Source organism: Acanthochromis polyacanthus, chromosome 22 (assembly GCF_021347895.1).
Source record: "Acanthochromis polyacanthus isolate Apoly-LR-REF ecotype Palm Island chromosome 22, KAUST_Apoly_ChrSc, whole genome shotgun sequence".
Lineage (NCBI taxonomy): Eukaryota > Metazoa > Chordata > Actinopteri > Pomacentridae > Acanthochromis > Acanthochromis polyacanthus.
The window spans coordinates 12,990,424-13,007,460 of NC_067134.1; the positions used below are offsets into that span (position 1 = coordinate 12,990,424).

The following is a 17,037-nucleotide window of genomic DNA, read 5'->3' on the forward strand; positions in this document are numbered from 1 at the left end:
GGAGCCTTAGAAGAATGCAGTCCTCAGCAATGAAATCCCCCAGAGGTACACTTCCATTTAAAATTTCGGGTCACCCAGACAATGTCATATTTTTGATGAAAACTCACATTTTTATTCATGTGCTAAAATAACTGCACAAGGGTTTTCTAATCAACGATTAGCCTTTTAGCATGTTTAGCTAAGACGATGTATCATTAGAACACAGGAGTGATGGTTGCTAGAAATGTTCCTCTGTACCATTAAGTAGATATTCCACTAAAAATCAGCCAATTCCAGCTAGAATATGTCTAGACTGTAGTTCCGATTAATTTAATGCCATCATGTCATTCATTGAAAAAAACTGCTTTTCTTTCAAAAATAAGGACATTTCTCAGCAACCCCAAAGAGTACCATTTTACACGTTACTGTGCAGAGGTTTTCAAAGCGAAGTGAGCAGGCCTTTAAAGAATAACGCCATGAATAGTTCTTATCTGTCAATAGACATCAAAGAAAGAACAGAAAACCGAAATCGATATTTAGTCTGAGCACCGTTTTACTTTAAAACAGCATCAGCTCTCTTTAGTACATTGGCACAAAGTCTTTCAAGGTACTTGGCAGGTATCTTGGCAAACTTGCCATACTTCTTGTGTGGATTCAGGCTATCTTAGTGTCTTCTGTCTCTTCATGTAATTGCAGATTGTGAACCTAGACTCAGTAAAGCCACTAAGTCATAGAGCTGTTGGAGTAAAGCTTTAGTATCCTGAAGGAGCAATTTGGATTTCTGACAGGAGTCGATACTTTAAAAAATACACGCAGTATGCACATCCATAAACACAAATGGGGGCAATAGTAACTGAGAAATATATTTTTAAGCATATTTTACTGTAAAACGGAAACATGCTGAAATAGAAATTCTCATATTCAGAGTATAAATGGACAAGCATGATGGGAAATAAAAAAGGAAGAAATTAATTGCAGTTTCTTTACTACTCTCCTGTTTTTGTTTTTTGTTTTTTCTTCTGGATGAATTTTCCTCCATGAAATCTCTGAAAAGGCACAAATACAAACATTTTCCCACTTGAGCTGATTATAATGCTTCTGTATGACATATCACTCTAGGAAGGATTGAGACAAAAAAAAAAAAAAAAACCTGAGAAATCGCTGACTTGTCAACATCCGGTCGCCATATTTATGAGCCTGTCAGCTTGCCAACTGTGAGATACGGCACTTTTATCGAAAGCGCTCAATTCTTCAGCAGGTATCAAATTTCAGCAGAAAATCTACACTCTGGCATTTTAAGACGCATGTGAATTATCGTCATACCCCTCCCATGCCTGTCTGCATCACAGGTTTATAGTCTCAGAAGTTGCTGCCTGAAAAATGAAAAAAGTACACACTTTCTTCAATTAAAAGATTGTCAAAGGGACACAGCTCTCTTTGCTAGCCTCCATCACCTCTTTCTGGCTGTCGGGCTACCTTTGGCAGGGATGCATTTGTCATTTTGACAGGGCCAAGAGGATTTCGTGACAGTTTTTCCTCGTGTTGCAATAGAGAGAGCACTTTTGAGAGACTCGCTGTGCAGCTGTAGATTCACTGACTTTGCTTCTTTTCCTCCCCAGAGACCTCATCAAGAAATTTCTGGTCATTGACCGAGCCAGACGGCTAGGAAACATGAAGGTGAGTTGGTTAGACTTCCCGTCTCCCCTGAACCACATGGCAGCCCACCATATTTCATACCTTCAGTAGGTAGTTTGACGTCAACAGTCTGAGGGCAGAACAGGAAAAGGCTCGCAGTGTGACTGGAGCGCCACATGGTTCCAATTAGTCATAAATGAAGAGAATTACACTGAAGACTTGTTTGGACCTTTTTAAAGGTTTTCACTTCCAGCAGGATGGAGAACTGTCTGTAAACATTCGCAATGTGTAAACAGACTTAATTCCATAATGACAGCAGCATCCTTTCCCCTTTCAGCAACACATTTGACACGTTTATTCAAGACTTAATCATCGAATGAACTCAAAACAACTTCAGTTTGAGACCGTATTTTCAGCACAAAATCTTGAATTTTGTACTATGACTGGTGATGGGACACGAATAAAAAAATTAATCTAATTAGAGGCTTTGTAATGAATTAGATTAAAATTGCAATATTGACACAAAAAGCAAACTTTAAGTGTAATAAATTTTGGTTGACGACTGAATGGATGAATAGACATAGGCTGAACATAAACTTTAACAAAAATGTTTGTTTCATTGATATTTATTTGTGCGTTTTTCATCTCTCTACTACATTCACAGATTACCGCAAACTCAAAGAGCAATTACAGGGATTTACACTTCAAAATTTCCTTATTTTTGAAAGAAGAGCAGTTATAAAGTTATGAAGATAACATTACATGAATCTAATTGATGATTGGAAAACTTGTGCAATTATGCTAGCACATGAATAAAAATGTGAGTTTTCATGGAAAACATGAAATTGTCTATGTGACTCCTAACTTTTGAATGATAAATCTCAAATATACGGTGGCCGACAAGGGCATATGCGCCGCAAACAAAAAAAACGCAATACAAACGGCCAAAACGCAATACAAACGATCAAAACTCTGCAAACACAGGAATGATGCAAACCCCAAAACACATAAAACAAATGCAACAGAGAAATGCTGCAACAAAAAAAACGATGCATTCACAGAAACACTGCAAAAGCAAAAACACACAAACCGACAAAACAAATGCAAAAGGGAAATGCTGCATACAAACCCCGAAACAACTGCAAGAGAGAGACGCTGCAAATTCACGGAAGGTCACCAGGCCACTAGGGGGAGCTGTTCTGATCGGCGTCCCTAGCAACGCTACGTAAATTTGCTGCTGTTGGATAATACTGTAAGAGACTAGGGCCGAGTGTTTAAAAAAGACGTAAGGGAAAACATACCTTTTTATTCTCCTCTCCAAGTGTTTGCAAACTTTCTTATCCCGCTGTCTTCTTTGCACCTTCCTCCTGGGTATTTCCTGTCGGTATAAAAGATCAGTCCCTTCCATATGGTCAGCTCCCCCTAGTGGCCTGGCGACCTTCCGTGAATTTGCAGCGTCTCTCTCTTGCAGTTGTTTCGGGGTTTGTATGCAGCATTTCCCTTTTGCATTTGTTTTGTCGGTTTGTGTGTTTTGGCTTTTGCAGCGTTTCTGTGAATGCATCGTTTTTTTTGTTGCAGCATTTCTCTGTTGCATTTGTTTTATGTGTTTTGGGGTTTGCATCATTCCTGTGTTTGCAGAGTTTTGATCGTTTGTATTGCGTTTTTTTGTTTGCGGCGCGTATGCCCTTGTCGGCCACCGTACAAATAAGCAGTTTCAAACATGGAATTGAAAAATCAATATAGAAGGAATTTTTCTCCTAAGCGAGAATCCAATTTGACCTCAAACTAACTGTGACAAACTCCAGCATCATGTGCAATGAGGCTCCTCGGCAAAGAGTCAAGTTGTTTGTCTGGAGTGAATTCATCTCCCCGACACCCTCATATCAGTTTTTAAATTTAAAACAGTGGGATTAAGCGAAACACTTAAACTTAGGGCTTAAACTTCCCAAAACACAGCTGATGGTTTGGGTTTTATTGTTTTAATGATCCAGTGATGCAAAGGCCTGTGTCCATTTACAATTTACAGGGAGCGTGCTGCTTCATCACTCATCAGTGGGAGCTGTGTATGTTCTCATTCAAACTGCAGGACTAGAGCGCTTCAATTAACATTAGTGAAGGGAGCCAGAGACTCAGAGCTGCTCTCAATAAAACAAATACTTCTCTGAGCCCCATGATTAACTCAACATAATCCCAGACAAGATGATATTGATTTGTGGCTGCCAGTATTTCTCTGCAGAGCAGGCACAGCACTCATTAACACAGCACAGATATTGATGTACGGAGGCTTAAGAGAGCCACCAGAATAATGACAGATTTTGACAGTGTTTAAATAGACTCAACTGATAAATTGAATGATTGTGAAAACTTTCAGAAAAAGTTGTCAGTTTGCTTTTTTATGTATATAAAAAAATGTATATTTAAATTCAAAGCAATCAATTCATTTTCCATAGCATGGTTAATCATCTGAGCAGTTTCTGGGCATTTTTGCTCTAATTTTTACCCATTTTTCATTGGAATGTAAAGTTCTGCATCTCCGTGGAAACGGGACGACCATGGCTTAGACCCAGAGACAACCTGAGATGTGGTTTTTACAGTGTGACAAAGTTATAATGCCACGAATCAGTAAAAACTGAAAAGAGAAGTTGTTTTTTTTTTTTTAATTTTATTTTACAGAAACTGAAAGATAATTAAATCAAGTGCCCACAAGTGTTACTAAAACTGGAAAAATGGTGGTTAAAATCAAGTTAAAGCGCCCGGATTATTTTTGGCGGCATTTTAAAGAAGGCATGTAGAACAAAAAAAATCACTCAGAAGGCGCAGTACTTCGCCAAGGCTGCTCAGTCATTGTATCATTTCCAGTGAGTGAAATCTTGAAAAAATCCGTGGCAGAAATCACGGCAATATAGACTGTGGACATTTAATATAAATGAACCCACAAACAAAATGACCTTCAGCTGAGCACAGGCATGTGTACGTTATGTACGGATGCCAAACCGCTTGACCTAAATGTGTAGCGGGCGGCAGGAATTGATGAGACCCAGAAACACCTCCACAATTTAATCAATTGTTCCTTGTATTTGTGACGGAGAAGTCCCGCTAAGTCTGCAGCGGTGGATTTGTAGTAGGATCGCAGTCATGGGATCATCAGCAGGCGGCCGACGTAGTGTTCACTTGTTGTCATAGTTACAGTGACGCCATGTCGCTATCTCGCAATGATACGGAAATCTTTAACAAATCCGTAGATCCAGACTATAAGCTGCCAAAATCTAATCACTTGGTCCTTGTGTTCTTTCTGTCATTCCCTGAAGTTTTCATCCAAATCTGTTAGTCTGTTTTTAAGTTCTGTTTCTAACAGACAGACAGATAGACAGATGGACAGACAGCGTTACATAACTCCACTGTTCCTTGGCAGAGTAATAATGTACTAATTCTGATTAAATATTACGATTTAGATTTCGTTCAGCTTTGAACTCAACACCAAAGAGCAGTTACTGGACTAGGTTTCCAAACCGCATTATGAAGCGTTGTTACGATTGAAGAAAGGTAGACATTTTTTATATGCAAATGAAACTATTTACATCAAATGTGCTATATTACATGAGCCACTCACTTCGAGGAACACTGTCCTGTTAAACAACAGCGCGACTTCGATAAGGAAATTCTAGCCAGAAGCCATGAAGCTGTCGACCTGTTGCTGCTCTTGTATGTCTGTTATTACGAAGAAAAAGAAACCCAACAAAAACCATCTTACAGCCATGGTTGTAGCTTTATGAGACTTTACTGGTACACATCGGTGCATTCAACTAAATTCTAGCATTAACACAGGATTGTCATGATAATACTGACATGCTGATTATCTTTTGTTATTGTAATTCACTCAATACTTACCTACAGCCATGGCCATAAGTTTGGACACACGTACCATGACGCTTGTGAATCTTGGAAAATACCACAAAATTGTCACTTACAATATACAGCCATGGCCATAAGTTTGGACACAGCATGACTTATGTCTGTTTTGATGTCTATTACAGAACATAAGTATATTGTAAGTGACAATTTTGTGGTATTTTCTAAGATTCACAAGCGTCATGGTACGTGTGTCCAAACTTATGGCCATGGCTGTAGATTTCTTAAAGGCTAGTGGAGCACCTCTACTAGTGTGGCTAATGAAATCAAAATACAGGCTCAGCTAAGTACAGCGCATCCATTTTAATACTCAGAGAGCACATACAGGGCAGAAAGTGACACTCCTTGCTAATTTATCTGCTCCTGCTGTTTGTGTTGACAAGACATCAGCCTATATCTGCACACAGCTGGCGAGCTGTTGGGAGTCTGCACACTGTTCAGGGTTGGTCTCTCATTGCCATACTCTATGCATTGTATTCAGAAAATATAAAGTCTTTTTGCTTTTTTTCACTTTTTTATGTGGCAGCTCTATCCAAAGATGTGCAAAATGGAAAATCCAGTTGATTGTACATGATTTGGAAAGACACAAAGCCATCTAAGCAAGGTCTCATCACTGACGATGCAGATCAGAGCAACAGCAAAGCTATAAATTTAAAAGGAATGAAAATGAATTGTCTACAGGCCTCAGAGACTGGATTGTGTCATGGAAAGGCACTGGGAAAGGTGACAAACAAAGCATAGAATCTGCTGCAATCCAGGTTCCCGTGGCCATAAACGTAATTCTTGAATAGAAGAAGTTTGGAATTAATCTTGGAGATAGACATTGGTCAGAGAGATGACCAACATGATAACTGCTCTGGGTTTTACAGCAGTGTTCAGTGAGATAGATATGAAAACCTGCTTGTAGTTTGCAGTAGACTTGTTTAAAGGACTGTTAAGACTGTGAGAAACCAGATACTCTGGTCTGATGAAATCACGGTTGAACTCAATTCTAAGCATTTTATCTGTAGGAAACCAAGCGCTGCATGTCTCCTGCTGAATACTATTGAAACGGTGAAGCACGGTGGTGGCGGCATCATTGCTATGGGGGTGTTTTCTAGTCACAGAGATAGGGAGATCCGTTAGGGTTGAAAGAAAGCTTACTGAAGCATAGAATCCTTCATGAAAAGCCTGACTGACTGAGAAAAGATTGATCTTGAGTGGTCCAACCAGAGCCCGGCCTTGATCCCAATTGGACTTGTCTGGAGAGGCCTCTCCAGAGGCGGTCAACAGAGTCTAAAAGTGCCTGAATACTTGTGTCAATGTAGTATTTCAGTTTCTACTGCAAAAAAAATCCTTAATATCTGCTTTTGCTTTGTGATTATGAGGTAGTGACTACAGACTGATGAGATAAATAACACAGTTTTAATAATTTTACCATAAGGATGCAGAAGTGAAAGGTCTGAATACTTTCTGAATGGTCTGCATGTCAGCAACATGCACACTGAGAGTTCAAATCAGTTAACTTAAATTTCAATTATGTCCAGGCCACACAGAGCAGCAGTAGGAGCTCTGATTGGCCAGATGTTGCATATTAGTGGGAGCTGTGTGTTGGATCTGGCCTGTCAGAGCACCTGCTGCTGCTCTGTGATTGTTTTTAGGCGATTCATTTTAGAATTCAATTAATATTTAATTTCTAGGAAGGAAAAATGGAAACACGGAAGATTCATGAAGGGATTACAATGTGAACCTCTAAAAAAGCTGTACTCTGGAATCCAGACAAACCAACCTTTTACCTTGTTTTTTTATGTTCATTGTGTAGTTAAGCCACAGATTGAAGGAGAGAAATATCATATGTGTTTGACCTTGTTATTCCTTGTATCCTGAGGTATATTGACTGTCTACTGAAACGCAGACAATAAAAATGCTTTTCTGGCCGTCACAGCTAATCTTTATATGTTCACCAAACCCCGCTAGGCTGTCATATTATTTTTTATATCGCCTAATAAGTGTTCTGGTTATGGGGTTTATCCAAGTTTTTGACATATTATAATCAAATCTGACCTTTTTCCTTCCTGAACGGCTAAATAATTCTTCATCACTACTGCTGCTCTTATTTGTCTGCAACACTTGGCTGAAACATTGCCTTTTGTGGGCAGCATTCAGAAACCTGGACAAGATGCAGTATCATTCATTCATTTTTTTGAGCTTATCATTTTCTGGCTTCTCCAGAAGCGTTTTCCATCAGTCTCTCCAACTCGTGGAGCTTCTTCTGTCTGATTTGAGGCTTTTGTAGACTTTATCTCAAACTGGATCTCCACCAGGACAGTAAGGCTTCTTGCCAGTTTTTACATCGGCGCAAACAACTTCTACATTTTGTTGGCTCCTCTATAAGGCACTGGAGAAATCTAGTTTGCCTCATTGTAGATTGCATAGATTACTGGAATCAGTGTGCAAACTGGTAGTCAGAGTTTAGTTTCAAAATCAGTATTTCTTCTATATCCTCAGGAAAAAACATATACCCCAAAGCTCCCATCTAGGGCTGAGTACCGAACTTCGGTTCTTTAATGGCACCGACCAAAATATTTCGGTAGTAATGAGTATCGAAATAAGCCTCGTCTTTCGGTTCCATGTTCCGGTACTTATCACGTGATTATGATAAAGCAAATCTGTGATTGGCTGTAACATTACACGTGATTGTGGCAAGCCGGAAAAAAAAAAAATGCTGCCCATTCACAGACAGGTTTCACATTAGGTACACTGAATTTACTGCAGTTGTGTAGCGTGTCGTTGAAGCAAGAGTACCTAGCTGCAGCAAGAGGTCCCTCTCCGTCGAAGTGGGAAAAGATGCCTCCGAGGTCTAACACGTGGCTCTACTTTTGTAAAATGGACACCAATAGTGCGCGGTGCAGTATATGCCAAAGCGAGTGGTAAACTCCATCTAAGGCTAAATACCGGCACGAGACTGATAGTCAACAAGTACCTTAAGGGAAAGTTGAAAAGAACTTTGAAGAGAGAGTTCAAGAGGGTGTGAAACCGTTAATAGGTAAACGGGTGGGGTCCGCGCAGTCCGCCCGGGGGATTCAACTCGGCGGGTCAGGGGCGGCCACTCGGTGCGGGAGGATCCCCTCGCGGGACCTCTCGCCGGGTGCGGGCCGTCCCCCGCCGGGTGCATTTCCTCCGCGGCTGTGCGCCGCGACCGGCTCCGGGTCGGCCAGGAAGGCTCCGGGGGCGAAGGTGGCTCAGTATGTACTGAACTGTACATTGCTTGCAAATGTTCTTTTGCACTGGAAATCACTGGAAAATTCAACTCAAGATGTGAAAAGTAATGTGTAATGCAATTTTCATTCTGTTAGAGTATATATTGTAAAACTGGTATCGAAAAAAGCACCGTTTAGGAACCGGTATCGAAGTGAAGGTATCGGAATTGGTACCGGTATCGAAACTTTTAGATTGATACCCAGCCCTACTCCCATCCAACTTGCTTGTAGCTTTGCTTCTTCTGCTGGCTCAGTGCCTAATCTATATGGGTTTCTCAAAACCTTAATAAGGACTACTCAAGGTTTCTCATATTGGGAAAGGCTATTTTCAGGGACAAACAGATAAATGGGATACTTGAGAAACTTGCTCATACTTGGGATGCGAACCTACAGGAGTCACATTGTGCACCAGAGCTCACAATACAGACAACTAGCTGAGATATACACTGTCGTTCAAATGTTTGGAGTCACTTAGAAATGTCCTCATTTCTGAAAGGAAAGCAGTTTTTTTTAATGAAGATAACTTTAAATTAATCAGAAGCATAGTCTACACATTGTTATTGTGGTAAATGACTATTCTAGCTGGAAACAACAGATTTTTGATGGAATATCTACTCAGGGGTGCAGAGGCCTATTTCCAGCAACCACCCCTCCTGTGTTCTAATGCTACATTGTGTTAGCTAATGGTGTTGAAAGGCTAATTGATGATTAGAAAACCCTTGTGCAATTTTGTTAGCACATGAATAAAAGTGTGAGTTTTCATGGAAAACATGAAATTGTCTGGGTGACCCCAAACTTTTGAACGATAATGTAAAATGTGAGAATGTTGGATCTCTGTTAATCTTTGTCATGACCTCGCTGTGTTTTTCACTAGACTTGTCGTGTCTGTTTCAGAACGGAGCAGATGATGTGAAAAAGCACCGATGGTTCAAGACAATTGACTGGGATGCGGTTCCTCTGAGGAAACTGAAGGTATCTCTGCTTCTCTTAATAACTTATCATTTCAGTTTAAGATTGAAGATTGATTATATATATGACTTGCATTGATCTTCTTCCACAGCCTCCAATAGTTCCTAAAGTTTCCCATGAAGGCGACACCTCCAACTTTGATATCTACCCAGAGGACAACTGGAAGAAAGACCCTCCTGTGCCTCAAAAGGACTTGGAGATCTTCAAGAACTTCTGAACTCTCGGCCTGGCTTATTTATTGATTGATTGGTTGGTTTATTGATGGATTATGCTGAGAATTGACACAACATAATGTAAAGGTACTGTTACAGGTACTATCATGACGAAAATACTTATTTATCAAAGCAGGAGGAGTCACATTTTATCTTTAATAACGACTTCCCTGAACTCCAAATGACAGATGCTGTGACATGTATCAAACCACAGAGATGATTTGCTTTTGATATTTTTATTTATCTGACTAAAGTCAAATCTTTGTTGTTTTAATTTTATGATTTTTTTAAATCATTGTTGTTTTTTTTCTCTGAGCCTGCTCATATGCAAAAAGAAAAAAAAAAATCTGGTTCCTTTGAAACCAAAAGACTGTTACTTTCTAGGTTCAAAACTGAATAATCAGGTCTTTTTTTATATCGTCATGTTTTATATTTTCTCTCTTTTTAAAAATGTTCATGTAGTCATATTTAATGTGACTCCAGACTGGTGCTGTAACTGTCAGCTGGCCAGTACTCATTAATGACTTATTATACTGTTTGTAGTCAGACACTTTATTTTAAAAATGCGTGACAGGTAGCACTTGTAAAAAGGTGCCTTACACCACAGTTTGATGGGAGTATTGTCTCGCAGTTACATCACTTGAAATCAGCAGCACTAATGGAAGTGAAATGGTCGGACTCTCAGCGAATGTGAGGTTGTAAAGAACCGGCTGCTCTCCTGCTGTAAAGCTGTCTCCTCCCAGCTCTGTTATTTCCTCCTGCAGCTCTGCAACAGATTCATCCACAGCCACAGTTCTTTGTTATTGTACAGCCACAGCTGGTCTACAGACTTTCCCATCACACCTTCAGTCATCATCATCATCATCGTCACTGTCATGCTTCTAAAGCCGAGTCATGTGAGGTGAAACTCACGTTTAACCTCGATGTCGTCAGTATTCATCAGCATTTCAGTTGATATTTCAGAACACGTCCACCCTCAAGATTTTCATTCTGTGCCTCGGCCTCCGTTGCTGTGCAGCCAACTAAACTGAAAACGTCTCATTAGCAGGTGTTGCGACAGAAAACAGCAGCAGGTCTAAACAAAGCGGCATTGTTTCACTGTTGGAGGCCGGCGATGCTGCGTGTACACTTAAATCCTCTATCAGTGTCTTCACAGGCGGCTTTCATGTAAAGCAGTTAGTGCTGAGCGGCATTGGCTTTATGTTTTTTCTTACGATACACTATGAGCTGAAGCTGGGCTCAGAATACAGGAGTAGCTTTACACTCCCTCCTCCAGGTTATTCAGTGGGATTATGTAATAATCTGTGTTGGTTAGTCTGTCAGCAACATTACTCAAAACGGACTTGATTTGGAATACATTTTCAGGGAAGGTCAAACTTGACACAAGCACCAAGTGATTAGATTTTGGCAGTGATGCGGCTTATAGTGTGGATCCACAGATTTGTTAAAGGTTTCTTCATCATTGTGAGACAGCGTCCCGGCGTCACTGTAACCATGACAACAAGTGAACACCACATCAGCTGCCTGCTGATGATCACATCATTGTGATCCTACTACAAGTCGACCGTTGTGGACTTATCGAGACTTGTCAATCGAAAATTATACAAGAACAATTGATTAAATTGTGGGGATGTTTCAAAATCCCATCAATTCCCACTGCCCGCTACATATTTGCGATCTGGTATCCGTACATAATGTACACATGCATAACACACACCTGTGCTCAGCTCAAGGTAGTTTTGTTTGTGGGTACATCTATATTAAATGGCCACATTCTATGGTGCCATGATTTCTGCCACAAATTTTTTCAAGATTTTGTCCGTCGAAAATGATACAATAACTGAGCGGCCTTGGGGAGAACTACGCACTCTGAGTGCTTTTCTTGTGAGGTAATGGGATCGTCAACGTCAACTCACAGACTGATTAACATCAAACATGATTGAAGTTAGCGGAGATACTTATGATTAACATTCTAGCCCCTGACTCTAACTGTAGCCTGAAACTTCAAATCTCACAGCTCATCTCAGTCACGTTTCCAGACTCATTTAGCTTCTGCTTTTGGCTTTTCCTACTGCAAAGTATTATGCGCAATTGTTGCGATTACATGACGCAGTGCACAATAATCTTAATATATTGTAATGTGGTGTCAACTACCAGCTATTTTAACAGTCGAATTATAGATTGATTATTGAAACGAATCATTCTAGGTATAAATTGCACAATTACTAGCTCACATATATATATATATCATATTTCACTATCTGCTTTTAAATTCAGCTTTAAGTTGTTTTAGGCACAAGCTAACTTGAAATAATAGCAGTAAAGATGCTTGTGTACTTTTGTCTTTGTTTGTTTTTGATACCGAGCTTTGTGAAATTAAAAAGTTGTTCAAACCAGAACACACAGTGATGCCACCAACTAACTGAGATTTAATTTACCGACACCACTCTTTTCCTGTCTTTGGTTTTGTGTCCTTGTCCGAGATTAGCAAGTAAAGCAACCATGTGTTGGGATTTTAAAACCCCTGTAGCGTGAGCCCAGCTTAACCAATCAGACACTCTTAAAGAATCAGCTGATCGCCACAAAGTAAGCCCAAATAATTGCCGCTGTTTTATTTCAGCAATGAGGAAATGTTCCGATCTCGACAACTGTATGTAAATTTGGAAAAACAGGCAGCAAGTTGTTGCTAGCATCTAAGATTACAGCAGCAGTCCCTTAAATTCAACTAAAAACAGCACAGCTAACTTTGGAACGAATGAATGAATTCGACTCTGCATGAGAAGAATGCAGAGATGTTGGTCTGAACAAAGCCAATGTTTTATTGGACGTTTTGACATCTACGTCTTGAGAAAACACTTGAAACAAAAAGTTCTTGGCTTCCATCACCTGACATTCACATCCATTTATTTCCATTTAGGTGCCATCGTCATCCAAATTGCAGAATTCTTCCTCCTGTTTCATTTAATTTTCTCTCAGAGCACAAACTGCTGTAGAACTCGCTGTACATGTAATATAATGACTAATGTTCTTTCCTTTTTGTTAAGACAGAAGTACCTACCATCAGTTTTAATAAAGCCTTGCGACAAAGAGATGTGGAACATATTTATCAGTTGAAAAAAATACACTAAAAACAACACAAAAGGAAAATATAAGGGGACTGTTCAGATTTTAGTCAGAGTTTGTTTCAATAGAAAAGATAAACAGGCAAAATTGCACATAAATGACCCCAATGCTGTAGTGTTAGAATATAATGACTCTAAAGTATCAAGAAAGTATTGCCTCATTTAATTTAAATTAAGTAAACTGAAATGATCTAACAACACTGAAGCCTGGACCTCAGCCCTCACAGCTCACTGTAAATAAAGCAACATCACCATCCATCTTTCTTCTATCTATATAGTCACAATTGTTTTCCCACTCTTCTCTGTAATGTCGAACACATCACGTCCCATTGCCTGTCAGCCAGTTATCATATACACAGTTAGCAAGTCCATTCATCCAGTCGCCCGCTTTCTTAGTAGAAGCTGCTCTGAATACGTCTCGAACAGCATTCTTCTCTGCACTTTTATTACAGTGTTCAAATCAATGCAGCAGAACCGGAGTTTTTCTTCCTCCTTGTGTTGTTCTTCCTCTTCAAAATCTGGCTCCTACATTACCCACAATGCAACTCTTCCAGCTGCAGTTTGGTCCTTTGAAGGGTTTCAGCAAAACTCCTCATGGTTAGACAAGAAACTTTCTGAGACAAAAACTATGGTATCAGACAGAATGAGGACACTCCTGTGCAAAAATGTCAAATACTTCAAAACTGTATCACTTTACAGTAATCACACTGCTTCTAAGTAGTACACTAAGTCGTAATGTAAATATATTTCAGTGTATCACAGATAGTCTATAAATGTCATCCTTCCATCATATTTTACCCTCTATTACAATCACTCACCTCAGTTCTTCACTGTCAGACTAGGCATTCACTATGGCAGTCCTGGCAGTGAAGAACTGAGGTGGGTATGTGATTGTATGATCACACCACATATTAGAACCAATCTGAGCAAAGCAATTTTGTCTTGTTCTCATCTGTCCTAATAATGTGCTCCTAGTATTTATCTGACTGCTTTTGTCATGTTCTTTACGAAAGTTTTATTTCGCAATTTTGTACAGAAAAACAAGCAAGGTTTCGTTTGTTTCATCATCCATAGCATCCACATAATGTCACGTACCGGGCTTTGCAAAAGTTCTGTTACACTCGGTTTCATGATCTTTAGAGACGTTTACATGTCGGAGTGAAAAATTCCATTAAATAAACTGAAAGTTCTACCTTATAGGCAGGGGTCCTTAATACAAATTTTTTTCTCCGGTGAAGTTGTATCAAGATGGAAGTCAAAAGAGTTGAGATATCTGCTCTCCTTCGTGCTGAACATCAGCCGGATGACCGTCCACAGAGTCGCGGAGAGGCTCAAGAATGGTGAAGATCTTTCAGGTCTTCACCATTCTTGATAGATCAGTGAAAGATCTTCACCATTCTTGAGCCTCTCCGCGACCCTGTGGACGATCATCTGGCTGATGTTCAGCTGCTTGGCTCTGTCAGACTTGTTGTGGCCAGCATGAAGAACAAATTTGTGTTAAGGACACCTGCCTATAAGGTAGAACTTTCAGTTTGTTTAATGGAATTTTTCACTCCGACATGTAAACGTCTCTAAAGATCATGAAACCGTGTAACAGAACTTTTGCAAAGCCCGGTAATGCAATGTCTTCCAGACTGAGCTGTCTCAAAAACTCTCCACGGACAAGCCCTGAGTGAAGTCTGAAGCATTTGTCTATTTTTAAGAGGAGTTCACTGTCTGTGGCGTCATATTAGGCGGATGGCCACGATGACCATGATTCTCATTCTGTAATTCCTGATTGCTGCTGCAGCTGTTTAATCAGATTTTTTTTTTTGTTGGTCAATGATCCCCCTGTATTATTTTCCATCCTTGTCCAGTTTTATGATTAGATTATTTAGTTCTTTTGTCAGTTTTACTCCGCCAAGGAACGCAACGAAGTTGTGTGACCATCGGTATACGTTTGTCCGTCTGTATGTCTGTCTGTCAGCAACATTACTCACAAACAGACTTACAGATTTGAATGAAATTTTCAGGGAAGGTCAGAAGTGACACAAGGACTAATTGATTAGATTTTTGGCAGTGATGCGGCTCATAGTCTGGATCCACGGATTTGTAAAGATTTCTGTCATTGTGAGATAGCGGCACGGCATCACTGTAGCTATGACAACCAGTGAACACTACGTCAGATGCCTGCTGACGATCACATGATCGCGATCCTACTATAAATCGATCACTGCGGACTTACCAGGACTTATCCACGGAAATCATACAAGGAACAATTGATTCTTTTGTGGGGGTGTTTACGAGTCCCGTCAATTCCTGCCGCCTGCTACATATTTAGGTCACACAATTCAGTATCCGTACATAATGTACACATGCATAACACATGCCTGTGCTCAGCACAAGGTCATTAAAGATTTCATCTGTCGGAAATGACACAATGACTGAGCAGCCTTGGCAGAGTGTTGCACGCAGACATATAGTTTCAAAACAGAAAAACTTCTGGTGTTCACCGTCTTTTTTAAAAGCATGGTCGTGCTTTTACTTTTGTTTCAGTGATCACAGGTTGTTCAAAGTTTGTTTTGTTGCATTGACTTTCGGCGTTGGGGACTGTATTTTTAGTATTGTCTTTCTAAATTATTTGTCTGATTATTCATAACAGGAAGTAACTTGATGTTCAACCTATAAGTAACACTACTGTTGGAAGGTGATGCAGCTTTTAATCATTTGGCATTTAAGCGATATTGCACAGGAGTAAACTCACTTCTGTTGTTTACTCTAAGTACACTTTATGTTTAGACTTTCATAGATGATAAGGTGAATTTAACAAATAAGATCAAGCACTCTGCTCCAGGAAAATAGCAAACTTCAAAGTATTGGCACCAAATATTAAAATATGGCAGCTTCAGTTCAACAATAGACTGAATGCATTGTTTTTGAAGACACATACTAGTCAACCCAGTACAGACATTTACGTTTAAAGGTCATCCACAGTATACGATATATGGGAATGCACAGAAACTAGTATGTATTACCATCATATTCAGTAGCAGCTGTGTGTGTGTGTCCTTGTTATATGTAGCTCTTATATGTAGGAAAAAAGAATCGGCAAGCTTCACAATGTCTGTAATATCACAGTCCACACTGTATTTAAAGCTTTTTCTGCTGAGTAGGAGAACATGCTTTATTGGTGCTCATCCATTTAGAATGTTTTTTTGTACAATGCATGTGTTGTTTTTACTGTCCAGTCCAAACCCACGTTGTCTTTCCCAGCAATCTGCTTTCTGATTCTCAACCTTTGCCTTGAAAATGTTTTTGTTGGAGCAATGATTCATCGTTTTCTACCCAATACATAGCAATGCCTTTTAATATACAGTAACTCCCTTTATACCTTTAGTTATGGAACTTTAAGCAATGACATATGTTTGTATGAAGACCAAAGCGTCTTTGGAAATGTTCGAAGAAACTGATAAGAAAGAAACCTGTTCTCTTTTCTCTTCTTCTCTTGTCCCGCCTGGTCCTTTGCCGTCGCTCTGAAGGTCAGCTGACCGCCTGTGTAGTCAAGCAAGGCTTTTGTATTTACAAAATGGAAATCTGGCATTTGGGAAATGAACCCTTCATCGATGTTTAAAGCTTTTCGAGTTGAGGTTTTTGTGACGGAATGCAGAAAGCTGCAGCGATACACAGCGAGGCATGTTTGTTCTGATAGCACAGTGACATCACACAACGATAAATATTTAATTGTCTCTTTACTCATCTCACAGATAAAACTACTCTGATATTAAATCATTATATCTCAATATAATGCAGCCAAAATATGTCATGACTTAAACAATCTTTTATTCATATAACTATTGCAGGAGAACTCTAATAGTCTCACTGTTGGAAACTTGCCTTATTGGCCACTGTATAATCGTGCACATTTTCTGACAATTTTGCAAATAGTAAAAATGGCAAAAACGACTGAGCAGTAAGCTGGGGTCTCTTGGGGTC

The 17,037-nt window shown here is 39.7% G+C and overlaps 1 protein-coding gene across 1 annotated transcript in view; it reads left to right on the plus strand.

Moving 5' to 3' along the window:
• The window catches only part of prkx (protein kinase X-linked), a 73,322-nt gene extending 56,778 nt beyond the window's left edge, over positions 1–16,544 (plus strand). The window contains exons 6-8 of the mRNA XM_022208450.2: positions 1,599–1,656; positions 9,657–9,734; positions 9,823–16,544. Coding sequence (XP_022064142.1) covers positions 1,599–1,656; positions 9,657–9,734; positions 9,823–9,948 — 262 coding nt within the window. The 3' untranslated portion in view covers positions 9,949–16,544. The remainder of the gene's footprint in view (positions 1–1,598; positions 1,657–9,656; positions 9,735–9,822) is intronic.
• Positions 16,545–17,037: the final 493 nt, after the last annotated feature.